Source organism: Micropterus dolomieu, linkage group LG07 (assembly GCF_021292245.1).
Source record: "Micropterus dolomieu isolate WLL.071019.BEF.003 ecotype Adirondacks linkage group LG07, ASM2129224v1, whole genome shotgun sequence".
Taxonomy (NCBI): Eukaryota; Metazoa; Chordata; class Actinopteri; order Centrarchiformes; family Centrarchidae; genus Micropterus; species Micropterus dolomieu.
The window spans coordinates 26,414,030-26,436,078 of NC_060156.1; the positions used below are offsets into that span (position 1 = coordinate 26,414,030).

General features: G+C 40.2%; 1 protein-coding gene across 8 annotated transcripts in view; it reads right to left on the bottom strand.

The window, feature by feature from the left end:
• dgkh (diacylglycerol kinase, eta) overlaps nucleotides 1-22,049 on the bottom strand; it is a 60,910-nt gene that overhangs the window by 36,780 nt on the left and 2,081 nt on the right. For 6 of the 8 annotated variants that reach the window (XM_046054877.1, XM_046054878.1, XM_046054879.1 and 3 more), the window contains 2 exons: nucleotides 10,367-10,477; nucleotides 4,638-4,718 (listed from right to left, as the gene is read on the bottom strand). In XM_046054877.1, coding sequence (XP_045910833.1) covers nucleotides 4,638-4,718; nucleotides 10,367-10,477 — 192 coding nt within the window. Of the gene's footprint in view, nucleotides 1-4,637; nucleotides 4,719-9,446; nucleotides 9,606-10,366; nucleotides 10,478-22,049 lie in introns of all 8 variants that reach the window. The other 2 variants (XM_046054883.1, XM_046054882.1) reach the window with 1 other exon arrangement.

Below are 22,049 nucleotides of genomic sequence, written 5' to 3' on the forward strand. Positions count from 1 at the left end.
ACTAAAACGAGACGAAGACGAGACGGTGACAATGTCCTTAAACGCTGACTGTTACTATCACATGCAACATTGCTGACGAAAAATGACGAGACTAAAATGTAATTCACAAAATAAAAATCTCCTTTTCTTTGTCAATATAATGAGGAGACAAAATATTACAGGCCATATTTTCTCCCTCTAAATTTTCACTTGAACAGTTTGAATGCTGGCCAACCGGGGCGACGCCTGGTACGCGAGGAAAATGTTACTGTACTGTGGAGGATGCGAACTCTGGTCATGAACACAATATGCTAGGGAGAAAGAGGCGCTTAGATATTTGGTCCCATTTCAAATACAGTGAGGAGGACAAAAAAACTGAGTGCCTAATTATATTAGACGAGAAACAATGTGTTTGCCGTCTAATATGTCTTCTTATGTGGGGTATAAGATTTTTGGAATAAACACTATGAAGCGGCATATCAAGGCTAACCACCAGGAATTGAAGTTAATGTCTCCTTTGCAATAAAAATGAGTACAAAGCTAACATTCAAATATTACAAAACAATTTATCTATATGTGAGATGAGTGAAATAAAGACTAAAATTATAAATATCTCTATTTTGGTTCGAGCAGATTGACCAAAATGCTAATCAAAATTATACTAATGAGTTAGAAAAGACTAAAATAATGTTTAATGAGTAAAACTAGACTAAAATACTTTTGATTTTCTTTTGACTAAAATCAGACTAAAATACCCAGACTTTTAGTCAACTAAAACTTGACAAAAAAAATTGTATACAGTGGACTAAATAAGACAAAAACTATCAAGGAAATTTGACACAGGACTGAGACTAAGATTAAATTTTAAAAAGGCTGACAACACAAGTCCCAAACACCTGTAAGACGCATTATGTAAGATATAGCTACTCTACATGGCATTGCCCTGGCCTCCAGCACCACCGTAAGGAATCTCTGAGTTATCTTTAATCAAGACATGTCCTTTAACTCCCACTTAAAACAAACTTCGAGGACTTTATTACACATTATTAGTACATTAATACTGTTATTAATTTTCATTAATATCTGTACCGCTACCACCATTGCTATTGTTTTACATCTATATGTGGATATTGCGGCCACGCAGAGTCTAAGTTCTGCTCAAGGTTTCCACCTGTTAAAAGGGAGTTTTCCTTGCCACTGTCACCAAGTGCTTGCTCATGGTGGGAATTACTGGGTCTCTAAATATTATTACAAAGAGTACAGTCTATACCTGCTCTATACACACACACACACACACACACACACACACACACACACACACACACACAACTAGTAACAGTGGTGCGCAGATCCTGCATCCACTGAGACCTACAGCACAACATCAGAGGAGGTGGAACAGAACAGTCACAGCTGCTCACTCCCCACAACACACACATACGCTCTCACAGTTATTGTCTGCAGCTTTGCGTAAACTGTTAATATTAACTACACAACAAATCAGACCGCCGATGCAAGTGCACAATTCAAAGCGGATCTGAATTTCCTTGAGAATCATTTCATGGATTTAAAGTGGATAGTAATAAGCAAGCCAATCCAATAAGCATGAGTGAGTCAGTTAGAGAGGCAGTGCATCCCTGCAGAGTCTGTAATGAGTTTAGGGTTTGGGTTGGGCTGAGCTCTCCCTCACGTGGACCTCAAGGTGCTCCCTCACCGCGCTACAGCGACACTCATTCTATATTCACACAGGGTCCTTTTAAACACACAACACAAGTGAAACAATGGCATAGACAACAACACAAGGATCTGAACACTCACATACATTTTCTGCCCACGTTTACGTACACAAATGTCACACACACATACTCTTTCACATCTGTGTGTCAATGCATACCCGGTCATGGAAAATACATGCACCAATAGACACATGCACAGTTGTTTTTATCCTGAATCAGTTTCATCCATGTTTTTTTAAACATATGCAACAATGATAATTATCCATGTTTAATTAACACATAAATAAATCAAATCAACCGATTTTAGTAGCTGCTGGTGAAGAATTTATAGTAATTGCATGACAATACTGGAGAAACGGAGCAAGATTGAAATGATTTCCCTTCTCTAACTACTTTATATTCATTACTAGTGACATTTAAGTATTCCCTGTGTTGCTAGGTCTAAGCGCCCTCTAGGACCCAACGTGCATGCCTCTGTGAAAACATAGGCATGCACGTTACACACACTGAGCAGACATCTGCAGAACTCCTACATGAACGAGAACAAATCGCTAAACATCTTAGCACAGCATGATTTCTCGTTCAAACCATCCAACCTGGTGGCACCAACCTGCATAGAGGACGCCAGCAGCATCACTCATTCTCAGAGAACCGACCGACACACCGTCAGACAGATAAAAACGGGATGCCAGCCAGCCAGACAGAGACAGCTAGTCAGACAGAGAGACAGACAGAGACAGCTAGTCAGACAGAGAGACAGACAGAGACAGCTAGACAGACAGACAGAGAGACCGGTAATTACTCTGCATAGTCAAAGCCCTGCAATGCATCCTCTGCAGTGGTCTGTCTCTCTCTCTCTCTCTCTCTCTCTCAGTCGAGACTACACAACCGGTCCGACGAAGCCCAGTCTCCCCCTGTCGGTGTGAGTGACTGTGTCTGGGCTGATGCATTATGTGTGCGTAGGTGCTGCAGGTAAGCTACCATTCAGCACGTCACATTACCTTTGGTTTTATGTTTCACTGCTCCTTCTCGGTCAGTCCCGTCTGTCCTGCCTGTACTCTCCCTCTGCATCCGTCTTTCCTCTCTCCCACTTCTCAATGCTCGCTCTACTCCTTTCTTTTCCTTTTACCCAGGGAGTATGTGTGCACGTGCAGTTAGAGATGGTGTGACATCACTCCAGGATTTCCTCTACCACACTACCTTGCCGTGTCTATTCCTTTGCCATCTTAAACTGCTCTGCAGTCATTCCCCATCAGTTAAAAAAATCATTCATTTAACATGCTCTATTTTTGTTGACCCCATCTCAACCATATTTTGTCCACTTGTGTCTTTGTCTCCCTCACTCCTTCTCTCCCTCCTTTTCCTCCTTCAACATCCCCTCTTCCCCCTCCTTCTCACCATCTTAGTGGGATGCTGATAAGGGAATGTTGAGCTCATCTCCAAACCTTCATCACAGCATGTTCAACAAACACATGCAGTCACGACACACATGCAGCAGGCACATGTGATTCTGTTTATGAATATAGCAGACATTAAGCCATTCGAGGCACCCAGTGAAGCGTTTCAAGGCGTTGCTAAAAATAGCTGCATGCGCTCCTCTGGGCACTGCTCTACTGCCTACCTCCTCCTCCTCCTTGTTTCTAAATATAGCAACACCCAGGGAGAGGAGAGACATTTATAGAAAAGACAGCATACTACTAGCTGTTTTCATCCTCGTTGCTCATAATACTCGTGTTGATTTCCCTCCAACTCCCAAGCACACTCATCCAGCTCTGCTGCTCATTCTCTTCCTGAACTAGAATCCATTCACAGCAACATCACTTGTTTTCTCCACATAGAGTTGCCATGATGAGCAATGTGTGACAAAAACATGAGGAGCAAAGCTTGGAAATGTATCAAAATATCTAAACATAACTAGTACTGACATTTTCAGGTGTACAATATGCTAGGTGAATCATTATCCTTGAAGGGCCAATCCTGTTTTCTTTTAAATCCTGGTGGGTCTCCAGCTAAATGAGTATGGCTGTGAATGCTCTCAACTGTGACTAAATGCAGTCTGGTGCTCATTAAAAAGACCCAAGTGACTGCTGTGAATGTTTAACTAATGGGACTCAATGGGACATCTATAACATTTCATAAAACTTGGTCAAATGACGTAAAATCATCCCAAGGACTTTGTTCAGTGCAATTAGAGATAAAGTTAAGCGCGACACTTAATTTAGGGAAATACGCACATTCGCTTTCCTGCCAAGATTTAATTGAGAAGATTGATGGCACTGTCAGACTTCATTGCTACATTTAGCAGCTGGCTAGCTTAGCTTAGCAAAAACACTGGAAACAGCTAGGAACTGTTCCCTGCGGAGAAATAGTTTGGCACATAACCCCCTGTAAAATACAGAATTGTTGATTTGTTCGTCTTACTCTCTGCCAGAAAGAAAATATTTCCCATAATATTTAACTGTTCCTTTGAGAAAACTAATCTATGACATCCAGTTAAAGCACGACGATATGCAAAAAACATCATATTACGATTGTTTTGACATATTTGATTGATGTTGAAAAATGAGTCCTGCAATTTGAAAATTGCACTTGGCCATACTGGCCATCTTTCATGCCAAGAAACTATAATTTCAGTAAATCAAAATGCCATTCTTGCCGGTTTAGAAACTACACCATGTCAGTCATCTGAACCAAAACATAAAACAATAAAAAAGTAAGTCGTATCTTCATTCTTACCCAGAATCTGAATACATTTTAATTATCATAACATTGTACTATGGGGATCTAGAATGCATACCCGATGTCGCCAGTAACACAAACTGTGACACACTCGGTCTGAAGTGACTCTGCCTGTGATCTCCCCACTGAAACCAGCTTGTTTGTGTGTGCGTGTGTGCGGGTGTAAAGACTGCAAGATGTACTCACTGTGAAGCTGTTGTTGACATTCTTTGTGCTGGACTCTGCAACGCTTGCATCCGATAGATCCACCTCATCAAAGATAAGGGACTGCGGAGGAGAGGAAGTGTGGGGAGGAAAAAAAGAGGGGTGTCCCGAGAGGAGAACAGAGAGATAGAGGGTACAAAAGAAAACAAGAGAATAAGCTTTTGGAAAATATTTTCAACACAGGGTTGAATTTAGATTATTGTAACTTATACTTGGGTATGAAGAGAACTGTGACTGGCTGTGAGAGAAATGTCTTGTCATGGCCACAGCAAAGCAGGCCTAAAATGAACAGGTAAAACTTCCCAGTATAAAATGGAAGCATGATAGACAAACATTAAGATGCAGATATTAAATATGTACCCAGCAATTTTGTTCTGCAGATACATCTAGTTTTGGTCTATTATGAGGAGCTACAAGCTTCAGATAATGCAAGACTTCCCAAATACTTCTCATGGCTGGAAAATGGTACTAAATAGAGTATGATCTATCCCCTGTAATTTACTGAAAATGAAACAATGGAAAGGGAAGCTCGAGGAATTGCAGGGTTTAGTAAAAATAAAGGAAACAGCAGATGTGCATTCCTCTCAGCTGTTGCTGAGGTTCTGACCCACACATGTCATAGAGGGCATAATGTTATGGTTATGCAAATCCATACTTGGTTGACCATTGGGTAGCCTATTTTTATGTTGGGGATTTGGAAAATAAAACTTACTTCACAAGAAACGTTGAAATCCTATAACACACTGTCATTAACCCCTTCAGACCTAAACATTATCCACACATAAGAGAAAGGAAAAACAAACACCTTTTCTTCCCCATCTCCCATGTTGAAATGAGACTAAATCAAAATATCAACCACTGCCTTTAATATAGATATATTTATTTATAGATAGTATTATATTTTTTTGTTTTTGCACAAATTGTATTTAAAAATTACAATAAATAAGTACTTAAAATAATTTTCTTTTGCAGGTGATTTAAGTTTGGGTTCTGATATACTCCTGGGGTAGGTAACATTGGAAAAACTAGCAAGAGACAGCTACATTTTGAAAGTATCCTAATGAAAAAAATCTCTCTCAAAACACATGTTCATGTACACTGATTGCATGGGTGCATGAGTGCATGCAGGTAGGCAGGTAAACAGGCAATTGGACCAGTTTATTATAGTCCTGCAACAGCCACAGATACCACATATTTTTCATTTTTGTGTCAGAGCATAAGCTTTATTTATTGCTGTCAGGAACAATAAATGCTTTTGCAATAAATGACCAGCCCCAGCTTTAACAGACTTTTCCAAAACACGCAGAGTATGTACGGATGCTGACCATGTCTGACATTAGACCAAACATCTCCGTTGACACAAAACACAATATTCATATGGGTTTAGAGGTTGACTCACTTCATTTGGAGGCATTTTATAAAAAGGCATAAGACCCAGTTTAATAACCTTCTCACTGTTCTTCATATTCTTCCATTTTTTGTGTCAGCAGTCATCGTCCTCTAATGAAACTTCAGCTGCGACTTCAAGCTTTTCTGTCATCAAAGGAACCAGCATGACACTCAGACTGAACTGACATTTGCTTTTACTTTAGTTGATAAAGATGTCAAATCAGAGATGTGGGCAATAATTCAGATATCTGGGACCAGGCTAGTACAAAAGCTCAAACTAAAAATAGGATTTTATTTTAGAAACAAAGCCCGTTTTTCTTGGAAAACCAGAAGCAGATTGGTTGCTGCAACCTTTCTCAATGCACTCAATTACAGTGACCTGCTCTATAGAAATGCGCCTGACCGATGTTTATCTTTGTTGGATACTGTCTACCATAGTGCATTGAGATTTGTTACAGGATGTAAAGCATCTACACACCACTGTACCTTGTACACTATGACAAACTGGCCCTCATTATCAGTGAGGAGGCACATACATTGGCTCACTTTTATTTCCAGTCCATGCTGGATATGCTCCCCTCTTATCTTTGCACTTAGATGTCACGCAACATCAGTTCCTATAATTTGCACTCTGGTAACTTGTATTTGTTATCTGTACCTATGGTCCGTACAGAGCTCGGTAAGAGGGCCTTTAGTTATGCTGCTCCATCCACCTGGAACACGATGCAGACTGATTTGCTGTAGAGAAATCTGATTTAAACACTGCATGAAAGACTTGGAAGTAGATGCTATAAATTGTTGTCACTGCTTTTAAAATAACTAAATCCTTTAAACCTATGGTATGTACAAACTGTACATTTAAGTAGTCTAATGTTGTTTGTTTATGTATCTTAAGAGTCTTGTTAAATGTCCTTTGTCATTGTGCGTGTGCTTGGTGTTCGTCTTTGTAACTGTGCTCTGTCAGTATGCTGCTATTTTGGCCAGGTCTCTCTTGAAAGAGATTTTAAATCTCAATGAGATCATCTGGTTAAATAAAGGTTAAATAATAAAAAAATGATGTATTGGATGGATATTCCACTTTTATAAAAATCTACACATTGAAAAAATTGGTGAATTAATAAATTACTATTTAAAAGGTAAAGATTGATGTTTTGTTTGCCATGCTTGTCCTCTATTATGTCTCACTCTGTCGCCTGGTAACTTATAAGTCAAATCTCGACATTTATTGGTTAGTTGAGTCTATTTAGTAACTGGCCAGAACGTTTTGCTTGGTAGAAATCAATTAATATTGGATGTCTATTGCAGTGCATGGGTCTGAAGGGGTTAATAAAGTGTGGAAGAATGGCTATAATGGCTTAGAAACATTCTGGTCAAGAACAATCCAATCCAATTTATCTGGCTCTCTAAAAGATAACTCGGTTTGTTCCATCTGCCAGGAAATGCACTTCACCACAACACATCATAAACCTCCACTACAGTGATGATTTCCCTCTTGAGTTTCCTTTGTTTTGACTGTGTACCTAAGTGAGAATAGTGCGAATAACAGGACAATGAATGTTGATATGTTTAATTAAATTTCTATGTGGTGGAGGCATTGGAGCCAACTCTATGTAATATAGCCAGCAGACAGACAGAGAGGAGAGCCAGAGTCTACAAACAGGAACATGATATCCTAACAGAGCTGTGATGCGTAAGGCACGCAGCTGAGCTCTTAAAGGGCCGCAGGCCAAAAACCGATGCCGTCAAAGGAATGCCCTCTGACTGTGTGTGCGTGGGAGGAGTGAGCTGCTGCAGCTGTCAGAGGGAATGCCCAGTTAACGACGCTCTCCCCGGGCCTGGCTGGAGAGAGACACCAGCCAACGCTTACTCTGTGTGTATGTGTATGTGTGTGTGTGTGTGTGTGTGTGTGTGTGTGTGTGTGTGTGTGTGTGTGTGTATAGAGGGAGCATGTGTCCCAGCACTTCTACATATGCCTACAAGTGCGTGTGAATGTGTGTATGGAGTGTCGGCCAAGAGGGCCTAAGTATGAATGGCATGCAAACACAAACACTGTCCCCCTGTTACAGTGCTCTTGGCTGCTTTACCATTGCATCACGTGTGTGTATGCATGTGTGTGATTGTCTCCTACAGTTCTTTTGACACACTCCTTCTCCCTCTCTCTCGTTCACCACGCCACCAGCCCGAAACACACACAAACACACACACACACACACACACACACTAGTATATGCATGGGCATACACACTCAACTGTCCTGAGGAAAGCTGTAATGAAAGCTGACAGTGAATGGTGGACAAAGTCAAGCATCCAGACCCCCTGTTACCCATAGATCCAGAGCTTAGCTCAGTGGCTGCATCTCAGCGAGCCTCCTTTCCTACGTCCTCTAATTCCTCTCACCCATCCTTCATTTTAAACCAGGCCGTGTGGTCGTTACATGTTGCTTTACCGTTTCTACTGCCTGTTTAAACTGTTAAGACAGATTGTTTTGATAGATTAGCCACACAACCAAGGCTGGTGGAAGTTGTTTTCAGTACAGTATGTTAAACTCAACACAAAAACACATGGCCATAAGGAGGAGGTTATCTATCTAACAGGCTGCTCTGTGTCTTCAAATATAGAAGGAGAAAAGAGGAGAGGAGCTTCTAGGACAAACTGCATTGCTGAGATGTGGCCTCTCTGATGGATCAATGAGGAGGTCAGGCTTCCTAAGCACAGGGCAGCACAGCCAGCCAGGCCAGCTTGGAGACACCAGAGTGGATGGACATGTAGGAAATGGGCACTTATCTATAGAGGCTAACATCACTCTCTGGCCATGACAGAGAGAACTCACCCACCTATAAGGTTCTAGTTACAGATGACTAATCATTACCATAACACAAAACTAAGAAAACAAAAGCATTTATATTAATTCATTCATTTTGTAATTCTTTCAGCATGGCCAACAAGAGACTTTAAGCTGCAGAGAAGGACAAGCAACACACAGTGTAAAACAATAAAAGCCACAACCCCACTGAGGTTGAGTTAGTTTAAGAAGATAGATTGATCCAGGTGTGGCCTTAAAGTCTGTACACATGTGTTTTGCTACCCTACCTGGGGCATGTATCCGTATTATATACAGTGCATTCATGTCATATGGTGATCAAAAAGTGAGAAAGTTGGGATGTGTGGAATTTGTTTGCGATTCAGCTTCATCCACAAAATGGCTTCCCCACTGTCAGAATGTCATGTTGTTTTGAATCTCTCAATGAGTCGATATATTTTTTTCTTGTTAAGATACTGAACCTGCCTTGACCCAGTAGCGCCATATGGCATGAATGCAACACTATCATGTATGGGTGAGTGGGTAAGTAGGGAATGGTTAAGCTGTTGCTGTGGTCTGGCCCCTGGCTGTGCTGTGCTGACCCGAATTCTCACTAGGCCTTCCTCAGATCCGCTGGCACCCAGAGGTGGGGGGGAGCGTCTTGCGCCCGTCCAGCACACAGACAGAACTCGCCAGCACACGCGACTCCTGGACACTCTGCGCAGCGCCCGCTCCTGCCAGCGTGCCAGGGCACTGCCGGACTAGTGCGCGTGCAGACACACACATACACACAGGCACACAGGGTCCAGACCAGGGAGGTTAGGTTAGAAGCAAAGGAGAAAGAGATGTCAACAAGAGTAAAAACTTCAAATGTTAAAACAAAAATATACTTCAAATAAGATTTGCAGCAGCCAGTTAGCTTGGCTTAGCATAAAGACTGGAAACTGGGGGAAACAGCTTGTCTGGCTCTGTCCAAAGGACACAAAATATGCCTACCAGCAACTCTAAAGCTCATTAATTAACACATAATATCACCAGGCTGGACCAGTAGCTAGGCAACCAGCAGGGGCCCTAGGAAGTTACTGGTCCCGGCCAAGAGATAGTCTGGCACATATGTCTCATGTTTTTACGCTTTGGTTTTTGTACAGAGCAAACAAAGAAGATACATCGAGTTAGTGAGCTTTAGAGGTGCCAGCAATTAGATTTTTTTTTAAACTTTGGACAGAGCCAGGTTTACCCGTTTCCAGTCTTTGTGCTAAGATAAGCTCCTGGCTCAAGCTACATATTTAACGTAAAGACATGAGAGTGGTATCAATCCCATCTGGCTCTCAGCAAGAAAAATGGCCTGCTTGTCTCTGAACTTCTAAAATTTTTGTTTCCAGACAATAGCAGTTGGGCAGCTTGAACCTTTCCATCTAAACTAAGTAAATTTATAGACAGAAGACTTCTGAGCATTTAACCTGCTCACCTGTGGCTACTTGTGTATGTGTGTGTTGTATTGGGATCCACTAGGTTAGCTTACTTTGGCATCTTTGGCGTAGTAGAGAGTTCGGCCTCTCAGCTTGAAGTAGCGCTTTTTCCACCTCTGGAACGAGCTGGTCTGTTTCAGCAACAATCCCTCCTTTATACTCGTCTGGAAGGAGAAAAGACACAAGGTTTTATGGGGCCTCATATCAGCAAAAGGTTTCATCAGAAAATAAAATAAAGCTTCGGTCTCTCTCACAGACACAGCATCTCACTCTCAGAAGCAGAACACCCTCTTGTATTTATCTACAGGAAACTGTCTAGATTAAAAAGCATGTATTGTTTATGTGTGTGAATCTGAGCACCAATTTTATGGATGGGAGACAAGGAATAGGCCAAAAAGTGGAGAAGAAAGGAAAGCGATTACACACACACCACCCCTCATTTCTCTAAAGAGCTATAAACACACATCAGTCTCACTCAACTATTTCCCCTGGGCCAGAGAGAAAAAAGAACGACAGACGTAGAAAGAGAAAGGAATAAAAAAAGGGCAAGGACGGCATCCCATTGACTGCTTCTGTTGCACTGGCCATCTGTTGAACTCAAAAGAACTCGACTAAACACCATGCACGTTTGACAGTCTAAAAAGAGACTCATCACATTAATGAATGGTCCAACATTTTGTGGTAATTTTGAAAGCAAAGCAGAGGAGGAGCATAAAAAAAATGCAGTGTACCATATAGGGTGAGAGACAGGGATAATAAGGCTGAGAAGGAACAGATAGGAGAGTGAAAATTGATTGGAAAAAGAACAACTAAAATAAGGATGGAAAAACAGAAATACTCTCCTATATAGCCAGTGTGTGTGTGTCACGTCAAATCAAATCATCTCTCCATGTGCAACGCAGTACACTCATCATCATTACGAACACCATCATCTTGCACTTATTAACACACCCTGGACATATAGAGCAAATACAGTGAGACATGAAACAGTGGACATGGAAAACACATAAACACACACACACACACACACACAGATGGAAATGCTGCGTGGAAGAACATCATTCAATCTGGGCACACAGAGGAGAGGTGGGGCACACACACACATATGTAGAAGTTATTTATAGCAAAGGAAGACTGCTCTCTAAGGGGAGAATTACAAACAGAGACAGGCCTGAAACTGACATCCTGCCCACCAGCTGTGTCAACTTAAACACAGAAAACACTGCTGTAGAATACAGGCTCACTGTGGATACACTCTTCACACACACACATACACACACACAAATACACTGGTCTGGCATGTCACAGTGGATGAAGCAGGCACAAACACAGCTTGGTTCACACAAATTACAAATACCTATTTTCTTATTATATTACCTCTTGTGGTGTCTAGGCATGTCAGTACTGTGGAATTAGTTTCATTTGTCCCGACTTTGAAATATATTTCTCTGAGATTTCACCCTTCACCCCTGTACAGCTGAAGTGAATGGAGTTTTGATTTGAGGTGCCCAAAACACGAATAAAACTCCATTAAACACAATTTAGTAACTATATGTCTTTCCAGGAATAGAGCCAGAACAGAATCAGAATAGACCAGTTTTCATTATGTCTGAATTTATTGGTCAATTAATCAACTGACAGAAAACAATTATCAGTAACTATTTTGATGAGTGAAAAATTGTTTCAGTCATGTATTCAATTCAAAATATACTCTGGTTCCAGTGCCTCAAATGTGAGGATTTGCTGTTTTTCTTTGCCATATTTGACTGTAAACTCAATATCTTTGGGTTTTGAAACAAGACATCACTGAGGGAAATGGTCATGGGTATTTTCCACTATTTTCTGACCTTTTTATAGACTAAACAATAAATTGAGAAAATAATCGACAGATAAATCTATTTTAAAAAGAAACTTAGTAGCAGCCCTAGTTTACATTTGTCAAAAGTAGTTCCAATATAAACTGTTCACAATCAGATCTCTGATTACCCTGAGTTTTGACACTGTTTCTGGAAAGAAACACTGAATAGCAGAATTTTATTTGAATCTCAGTGTTCAATCCTGAGAGCAACAAAAAACTAAATGACAGATGAATTTCATTGGGGCGGGGCGCAGAAATCCCCGAATAAGATATCTACCTGGCCAAATAAAACTAAATCCAGAGTATCTACACAGCTAAATTCAACTAAAGGTTAAGAAAGAAAATCTGTCTTTTGCAGTTTAGGCGATGTGATCCTGAAGAGTAGCACTGCAGCAATGTTGCATTGCAGTTCATAAAGTTTGGGATAAAGCAGCCTCATCTTTCATTAGGCCCTTCCACAATGTTTAAATGGTAATTTTAGTATTTTAAACCTTAAACCTGTGTTGGAATCCGTGCAGTAGGTGTGAGAATAGGGCCCAGGTTTAAAAATACTGACAAAACCCCATGTTTCTCCACACCCAGTTTGTAGCGTTGGCACTCTCCAAGTCCAAGGCATGATTACTTATGTGATGTCCAGAATAATGCTCTTTCCAAAGCCAAAGAAAATGTTGTACTATACCTGTTCTCACAGTTTGAACTGAAGTCCCAGTGACTAGTAAATTAACTGTGACATGAAAAAGTGAAAAGAAGTGGAATTCCACTTTTTAAAAAGGCAAAATAAAGGGTCCTTGATAGAATCTGAGGGGGTCTATTTAAAAACGTAAGGGCTACTTTAAATTCACTAGAAAGGAATTACGATTCAAAATGAAGCCTGTATTAACAAAACTCTTCCGGTAAAGTTCTGTGGCGTTGCCTGTTTTGACAGAGACGATGACTGCGAGGAAAAAACAACGCAGGAAGAGGACACACTGCAAATTCTCTGATACAGCTATCTACCTACGTTAATTCCCTTCTTCACTTTCCGTATGTACGGCCTGAAGACCAAATTCCTGCGGTGGATTAAGGTGAAATACCTCAATGCTGACTACCCTATAAGGACTTGCTTGCCTGCGACTACAAACAAAGTGGGACTGAATACAGCAGCATGGTAGATGAAGTCATCTCCTCATTTAAACATGTTGAACTACCGGAGAATACCGGAGGTTAAAGAGTGCATTCATGGATCTCTAAGCAGTTTCTCATTCTAACAGAACTGCCATTTAGGAAACACAAGAGAGAACGTTGGTAATGGCTCTTCCTTTCAATGCCACTCTTGACAATATGTGAACTTTACAGATATTGTAGGCAGTGCGATCAGTTGCCTGGTTGGCTAATCCAACCGGAAAAGGGGGGGTATAGTGATGACTGAGAAGCTTAATGAATAAGTCATGACTGACTGAAACAAACACACACAGAGTAGGTAACTGTGCTGCATACTTTACGCCGAGGATTGAGTCATTACACAGAGCGTATTAGCTGTGTTAGCCCATTTAATCCCATCAGTCACAAAGGTAAAAAACTTTTTCATTTATAAGACTCTAAAAATGTTACTGAATGATGTATTAATGCATTTCAAGTAAATACTGAAACAATAAAGGGTCTCAATGAAATGTGTGCAGTGTCACATGTTTAGTGTAAACTGTCACATGACCAGAGCTGTTTACCTACTGGTTGCACCATGACAAAAGAATGACTGCATCAAACCTCCCAAACAAAAGGTTAGTAAAGTATTGTAGTGAATTGCGCATTGACTTTGAGTTGGCGTCCAGACTTGTCAGCCCCATTGAGTTCTTGATGCAAGCTCTTAGTGTCCTGTTAATCTTGTACATTTCCGAGCATTCCAGATGTATGTGGCATTGAGTCGAGACTTTCTTGTAGTCAATTAGTAGTCGATTGCCATTTTGACAGTTTTAAATGTGTTATTACTGGACTGAGATTCATAGAAATTTTGACGACAACACAGGAGATATTAGTTTATTCAGGATACAACACGTGATCCCACTGGTCACAATTGTGACTGACCATAAACACAGTTTTCCCACTTTTCCATGTAAACTTGAAAAAACAGTGATTGATAATTTCAAAGCGTTACTAATGACACATGATTTGGATATTTTCAAATCTGGGAAAAATTTGGGATTAAATGGGTAAGAATTGACATTAACAAGTAGATTTATTTTTTATCTCCAGGAAAACACACTGTTACCAGCTACAGTGTACTGTGGTTTCCTTGGTGCCGTCATCTTCAGCAAACTGACAGAAATACCTCACAACCTGGAATGACAACAACCGCACTCTGAGACAGTCAAACTTTTAATAGCCAGAGATGTTGTCTTGGCGCTAAATGTCAGAAGAGAAACTTTCAGACTCTGAGCCGCCAAAGACACAAAGTAGAACTTCAATCTTCTCTGCCCAGCCAGAGAAGGAAGTGACTTTGCTCTAGTTGGATGTTCTATTTTCTATTTTGTCCCTCCTTGGCCTCCATAGTTCCTTTCCTTGTCTTCCTCTCCTTCCTGTTGCCAAGTAGGCCAGAAGTGATCTATAAATAGTCCCTCTGCTTGCCTCTGTGCACTGCTCCTCTCTTCTGCTAAATTGTGAGACAGAGAAATGAGTAACCTGAGCACCATGTACCCGTACACCCACACTTTGCCTGACCACTGACAGGGTCACACACACACACACACACCCACACACACACACACATGCTTATACAATGGACAAAGGCACAGGCAGTTCAAATGAGTCCAGCAGCTGTGGTTGGTGGATAAGAGCAGATCAGGAGTTCCCTGGAAGGCTAATGAAGAGAGCAGAGTAGACCTACGTCCTGCCTTTGACGATACCCAGACAGTCAGTTAAACAGCTTACTCACATAGCTAGTTCATGCAGGACCTGACCATCTACAAACTTCAGCCAGGGCTAACTACAGTCAACAGTAGACTCCTTATACTAATGATATACAGCCTCACTCTCTTACCTTAAAGCTCCAGAGCGCTGTTTTAAATTAATCACAAGTCCCTTCTGGGCCTCACTGAGGTTTCTACCTAATTGATCTAATAAAAGTGCTTGACTTTCCATCTCCTTCCCTGGTTAATGTAATTGTTTTAATGTGAAGCGTGAAGGTTAAAGATTCTTAAAATGACAATCCTTAGAAATCTGCAAGGCCACTAATATTGTCCTAAATGTTGGATAATAGGGATCAAATGAAAACATGGTTGAAATTGCACTAATGATACATATGTATAAATGGGAACTATGGGAATAAATAGGACTGCAATTTGTGATTTTTGTCCTTATTGATTTATCAGTTGATTATCTTCTGTCAATCGATTAATCATTTACTCTAATAGTGTAAATTGTCAATCCAAAGTCCACAGAAAAAATATATTCATTTTACAATGATATAAAATTATGGGATGAATATCATCAAATGCAAATCTCTGCAAAAACATTATTTTGTATAAGTTTTCCTTCTTCATAACGTCGGCACTCTTTTTACAGTGTTTCTCCAACACATTTGTTTCATTTTCAGATTTGTCACTGCTCTCCGCTGTTCTTAGTTTGTGTTCCAGGTTTCAAACTGCTGCATATGTTTAGGAAAAAGTTCTGAAACGTTGAAACTTGAGTTTTGAAAGTGCAAATCATTGTTCTGAAACTTTTGTGGATGTACATTTGCACTTGTGTTGCAGACTGTTCTTTCAGAGCTGATTTTACAACACCCACTTTTCAGAGATCTGCCCACACAGTTGCAAGCACTGCACAGTTTTGAAGGAGCAAAACGCAAATAGGAAAAAATCTTTGCAAAGTTTAGATTTTTTTCAGCCTTTCAAAACTTTGTTTCAATCTTCCAAAACTGTTTTTATTAGACTTCAACCTTTTTTAACGTTTCAAGATATAGCATGGTATCCCATATAAAAGAGTCTTTCAAAAATTACTCAAATCTATTAAGTAATTATCAATATAGTTTATATAGTAGATTAATTTTCTGTTGACAGACTAATTGTTTCATTAGTCTTTTGTAACAGAGGCTTCTGGTGCTCTTAATAATTCTTCTGAATGCTTGTGAAAACTTTAGTCTCATTTAATGGGCAGTTACACATCTTCTCTATGACACTGCCTGTAGAATGCTCGCTGGGTATTAAAAGTTCAGTGTGTAAGTTTTAGTGGCATCTATTGGCGATGGTAGCCAAACGCAACAAATGGCTCCCTGTGCATTCACTAGCTCCTTGGACGAAATAAGCACTTTATAATAAATGTATTAATTCTAATGGCAGTTGGAAATTCAGCAGTAAAAAACTATACAATTATTCCAACACCACATGAATGCACCATGAGTCACCGCTCAGCCCTCCCTTTGCAAGCGCGCAGGAGAAGCTACGGTGGCCGACATCGGCTCTTGTGCTAAATAATACGTGTAGTCCTCCATTTGTCCAAATTTCACTTCTCTTCTTACTTCTAATAAACCAGACTACCACTAGTACTACCACTACTACTACTACTACTTATACTATTTTTTGTATGTATTCAACGTAGTGACGAAACACGCTCTGTAGCAGTTTGTCAGTTTGGGCTACTGTAGAAACATGGCGGTGCAACATAGCAACTTCCAAGTAAGAGGACCTGCGGTGTATGTTGATAGAAATTACTCATTCTATAGGTAATAAAAACATAACGGTTCATTACATAAGGTCTTTATACACCACAGAAAACATAGTTATATATTACATTACATTTCTCTCAATAGATCCTCCTAAACATTATACACTGAACCTTTGAATCACTCACTTTATGGATGATTATTGACGACTCTCAAAAAAAACAGGAGTGTATTGTTTTGGGTTTCGTGCCTATTTCTTGGTAGTGACTCACTGGAAACTTGTGGTCACCATGGGGTTGCCAGGAAACCAGAAGAGACTCCAACATGTCACTATATGGATTAAACAAACAACATAGGCTGGTAAACAGATTTGTTGCCTTTGAACAGAGCCAGTGGTTTTTCTCTGTTTCCAGTCTTTATGCTAAGCTAAGCTAACAGACTGCAGGCTGTAGATAGATAGATAGATAGATAGAATCAGAGTTTATCCCAAAATGTCTTCTTTAAAGAGGTGGTATTATGCTCATTTCCAGCTTCAAAACCTTATTTAGGGGTTGTACCAGAACAGGTTCACATGGTTTAATTTTCAAAAAACACCATATTTTTTGTTACACTGCACATTGCTGCAGCTTCTCTTTTCACCCTGTGTTGAAGGCCTCGTTTTAGCTATGGAGTGATACATCTTGTCGCTAAAGGATCTTTGTTGGGAGTTGCACATGCGCAGTTCCCAGTTAAGGACTACTAACCAAACAGAAGCAGAGAAGGGCAGGCCAATGAGAAGCCAGTAAACACGGCTTCGGTTCAGCTGTACACGTTGCCGACCAGCTTGGCAACATAGACTGGAGCAAGAGTTTCAGAGTGGTGAGTTATTAATCTGTAACAAAAGTATCTTTCATCCATAAAGTTTTAACTGAGCTCTGTCTCTACATCACAGTAACAACTTTATGTTCATTGACTGCCTGGAGGGTAGCTAGTGTTTGGAAGGGAGAGGAGAGGTGTGCTGCAGCTCACTGTTTTTCCACCGGTGTTTTTGAGGGCGTGTCGGAGTAGCCGCTTGGCGAGCGTTATATGACGCGCATTTTGCTTTCATCCCCGTGACGTCACAGGAATGAAAGGGAAACGGCTGGACTACAAACAAGCTGTTTTCAAGCAGTTCAGAGCAGAGTTTTCTGTGGGAGATGGGAACTCCCTTTGGGCTGGACTTTGGGCTTTTTTACTTTGCAAACCTATTACAAGCGCAAAAAGTTATATAACTCAATAAAGGAGAGGGAAAAAGCCAAAAAGCATAATACCACCTCTTTAACAAACACGGGTAACCCAAAGACCCACCACCATGGAATTACAACCAGCCTGCAGTAGAGGTATCAGATCCTTGGCCACCAAAAGCTCTGTAACGCAACTATAAGGTATCCAAAATGGTGCCCTCGCACCTACTGCACGTACACACACTTATTCACATATATGTAGTACAAAAATGAGAGATATCTCAGCTTGCCAGAAGAAAAGCTATCCATGTCCAGCAGATTTAACTAATTACTGATAACACTAAACTGCTGTGACTGTAATTGGTCAGCCCATAACGAAGACTGCTTACTTATCTGTCCTTAGTTTTAGTGGATGCTGACTGGCTGCTGAGAGAAGCCCACTGTCTCAGGAATCATTCCATGCAGTTAGACTCTGTTATGCCTCCATTACCGAATCATTTGTCATTCCTGAGTACGACTGTGTGCCTGTGGAGCCAGAACAATCAAGTCTTTTAGTCTTAAAGCTCTTTTTGAGACCAGTGCTGGATCTCTCAATTGCTTTCTCTATTTTTCCACCTCCACCACTCTCCTCTAGCAGTCTTGGCATATTGTCCTCCATGTTGGGTGTAATTGTAACTCTGTACCCTTCCTCCTCCAACTCCCACCACATGCTAAAGTTTCACCATGGTGATGGGAAAATTACAATCCAGTAGTTGGGAAGGGGCAATTCCTCTCTGTGATCTCCTTTGTGCACATGCATCAAGTGGATACAGGGGATGTTAAGTGATGTTGTCGAGGCCAACAATTTACATACAATTGCCTCAATTACATTCAGCTTCAGCTTTGGACAGAAAATGACTCAACACCAACCAATAAAGTAATAGGGGAGAAGTAGAGATTCCCTTATCTACAGGATTGTGTTCCTTTCAACCTATTCTCATCAATCATCTTTAACTGAAATTAAATGTTTAAATGTAAATTTGCTGTTGATGTAGCCTGTAGTCTCAGTCCAATTTTTCGGTAAAGAAAAGGAGGAATGAGAATTTGTCTATATGTTCTCATTTGGAAGTGCAAGGAAAAAAACACAACACTTAGAGGAAGGCTTTGGGTACATGTTTCTCTTTCTTATGCTTACATATTTGAGTGTCTTCCACATGGAAATATTACCAAAAGGTAAGGTAACTTGAATAGGCAAAAATCAGCATGTGGATATTGTGTAATTTAGCCTATGCTGCCATTTGGCCAGGTCTCTTTAGCAAAAGACTTCCTAGTTAAATAAAGGTTAAAAAAACAAAACCAATATCCACCAATTGACTCACGTCAAGTTATACTCAAGAGTATTTATCCAAAAAGGCAGCCATGCTTCCCATAAATGTAAGTCACAGACTGTCACATCTTCCAATGCATGGGAAATATGGACCAAAGATGAATATTCTCTACAATGCCTCATTCCAACCCCATCTAACTCAGCACCTATCTGATCTGGATTATTTTGTGTCAGGCTTGCAGAGCTTCCCCAGTCCTCTGTATAGCAGCAGCAGCAGCAGCAGCAGCAGCAGGCTCCGACATGCCATTAGCTCTGCTTTCAATCACACAGCTACAGCATTAGTCACAAGTTTATAAGCTCCCTTCAGCTGCAACAGCACACCCTGACAAGACAGAGAGGGTGCTGAGAGTGGAGATGACAGGAGAGAAGAGGCAATGAAAAGACTGTTATATACAAACTCACATATTTGAGCAATATGTAGTCTAACTCTACCAGATATTTTTGTGTTTACTGTGATTGAGTAGTTTAATCATTACAATATGTAATGCATGCACAACAATATAGTTAGTTCATTCACTACATGAGAAAGAAAGAGGGAAATGACAGTGTTTTATGATGGAGTATAAAATTCCCTCTATGTGCGGTCAAACCCATTACTTTCTGTCTGACAAGAAATATCAGATCAGGCAGGCAGGATAAAAAAATTAATAAAAGTATATCCTCTCTTCTTCAGACAAACGTTCATCAACAACAACAACAATAACTATTCACAGCTGCCAATATATTGATCTGCCATGATTAGTTTATACAAGTACATAGTGGCATCAGTCATTTAAACTGAAAAGTTAGCTACTAGCCGTAATGATTTCAGGTGCAAAGAAAGTGACAAAGGACAGCACCGCAGTAACAGTTCTCCTCTGTCAGGAGTTAAGACTTGCACTGCAATCAATATCCATGCTAACAAATGATACAGTGTAAAAGTGTTATTTTTCTTGAATTAACTTTTTTGCAAAAAGGATATTTTTAAGAATTTCATAAAATGTTAAAATTTAAATAATCTTGATTTTCATAAAATAGATAAAATAGAATTTTTTCTCTCACTCCTTGTCTGCTTGGATTTAATGACATGTTTATCTTACTTATCTTTAAATTTGAAACTAAATGGAAACATAGAGATGGCTCATCTGAGCAGATAGTAGATGGCCCCTTCAACCAAACCAGCTACAGGCAGCACTGCCGTGGAGTCGGACAATGAGGGGCGAAAGATGGTTGTCTGCGGCAACCAAAGAACCAGAGAGATAGTGGAGCGAGAGGGACGGACATAGATGATGTGATGGGCAAACGTACACATGCACACACAGTCCAGAGCTGAGCAAACAACGCGGTGGAACAGCACTCAGTGAGTCAGTGCCTGCATGATCCATTAGTAACTCCCAGTCAGCATACACACACACTCTTCCAGAAAAATGCCCACTGACCCACACCACAACAACTCTGAGACCTTTGAGAGCACAATGTCAACATGCTAAGCACACTGATACAATTACAGTTGAAGTGCTTTATTTCATTGTGATAGCAGTAGAAACTAATTCTAGTGTGACACGTAACCTGCCGTATATGTTTCAGCAGAACAGATTAGGTCTACCTGGGCTCTCTGCCAACCAATGCAGTGTCAGAGTATACATCACGACTCATATCAACCTGACTTTCACCCACTTTTAAAACTCCAGATGTAATTTAAGAGGCGACAGGTGAGTAAAGAATCACTGCATGCATGGAAAAATCTACTTACAATAAACCATCCTTCAGGAAATGTCAAACATCAAAACATCAGCTGTTGAGGGACGGTCATCACCTGGATCTGTGTTTACACTTGCACAGTATATTAGCCTACATCGCCCTTTAGACTGGATCCTAATTGAGTACAACATAATAATGCTTTAACTCAAACTATCACAACTTCGGTAATCCATTATGTATCAACTCAAAGTACCAAACATTTACTGGATTTTGCTTCCCAAATGTAAGGATTTGCTTGCCTTTGACACAACTCACTAAAAAATGTTTTAAATGTTGGTCAGACAAAATAAGGTCCAGTAATTTCAGATGGATATTTTGTCATTAATCGTTTACAACTTGTAGACAAAACTGTTAATCAATTTTTTGAAAAAGTAAGTAAGTGACTCATCAAAAATTAATATAATGTTGGTCGCAACCGTGCAACATATCCTCTAGGCAGCACTACACTCACCGGATTTGCATATGAAAGGTATAGCCAGACATCGCTGTGCCTCTAAATATACCGACATGCTGAATAATGTAAGTGGGGTGGAGTGGAGCTGTCAATAATTAAGTGGATCGATTGGTGTGGGAGAACAGCTCTCTTTTACAGTGTAAAAGATAAGTGGGCCAAGAAAGCTTAGGTGTCAGAGGTAAAAAGTAACTCAGCATCCTCTTATCCAAGGAGGATTCAAATCAAGGGCAACTGGACATCAAAATTATTTTGTTGTTTGATTGTAAAGCACTTCAACTAATTTAAAACGTCCATTGCATATTGGCTACGCTTTATATAGTACAGGAAATATATATTTGTGTGTTTTCTAAAATCATAATTGCTTTATGGTTTATTGTGATGGATTCATTAGAATGACGTTACAGTCAAAATAATATTGTGTGTTGCAGGAAAGAATGAAAAAGAGATAAATAAGCAAATATATCTTTATCTAATCAATTACTA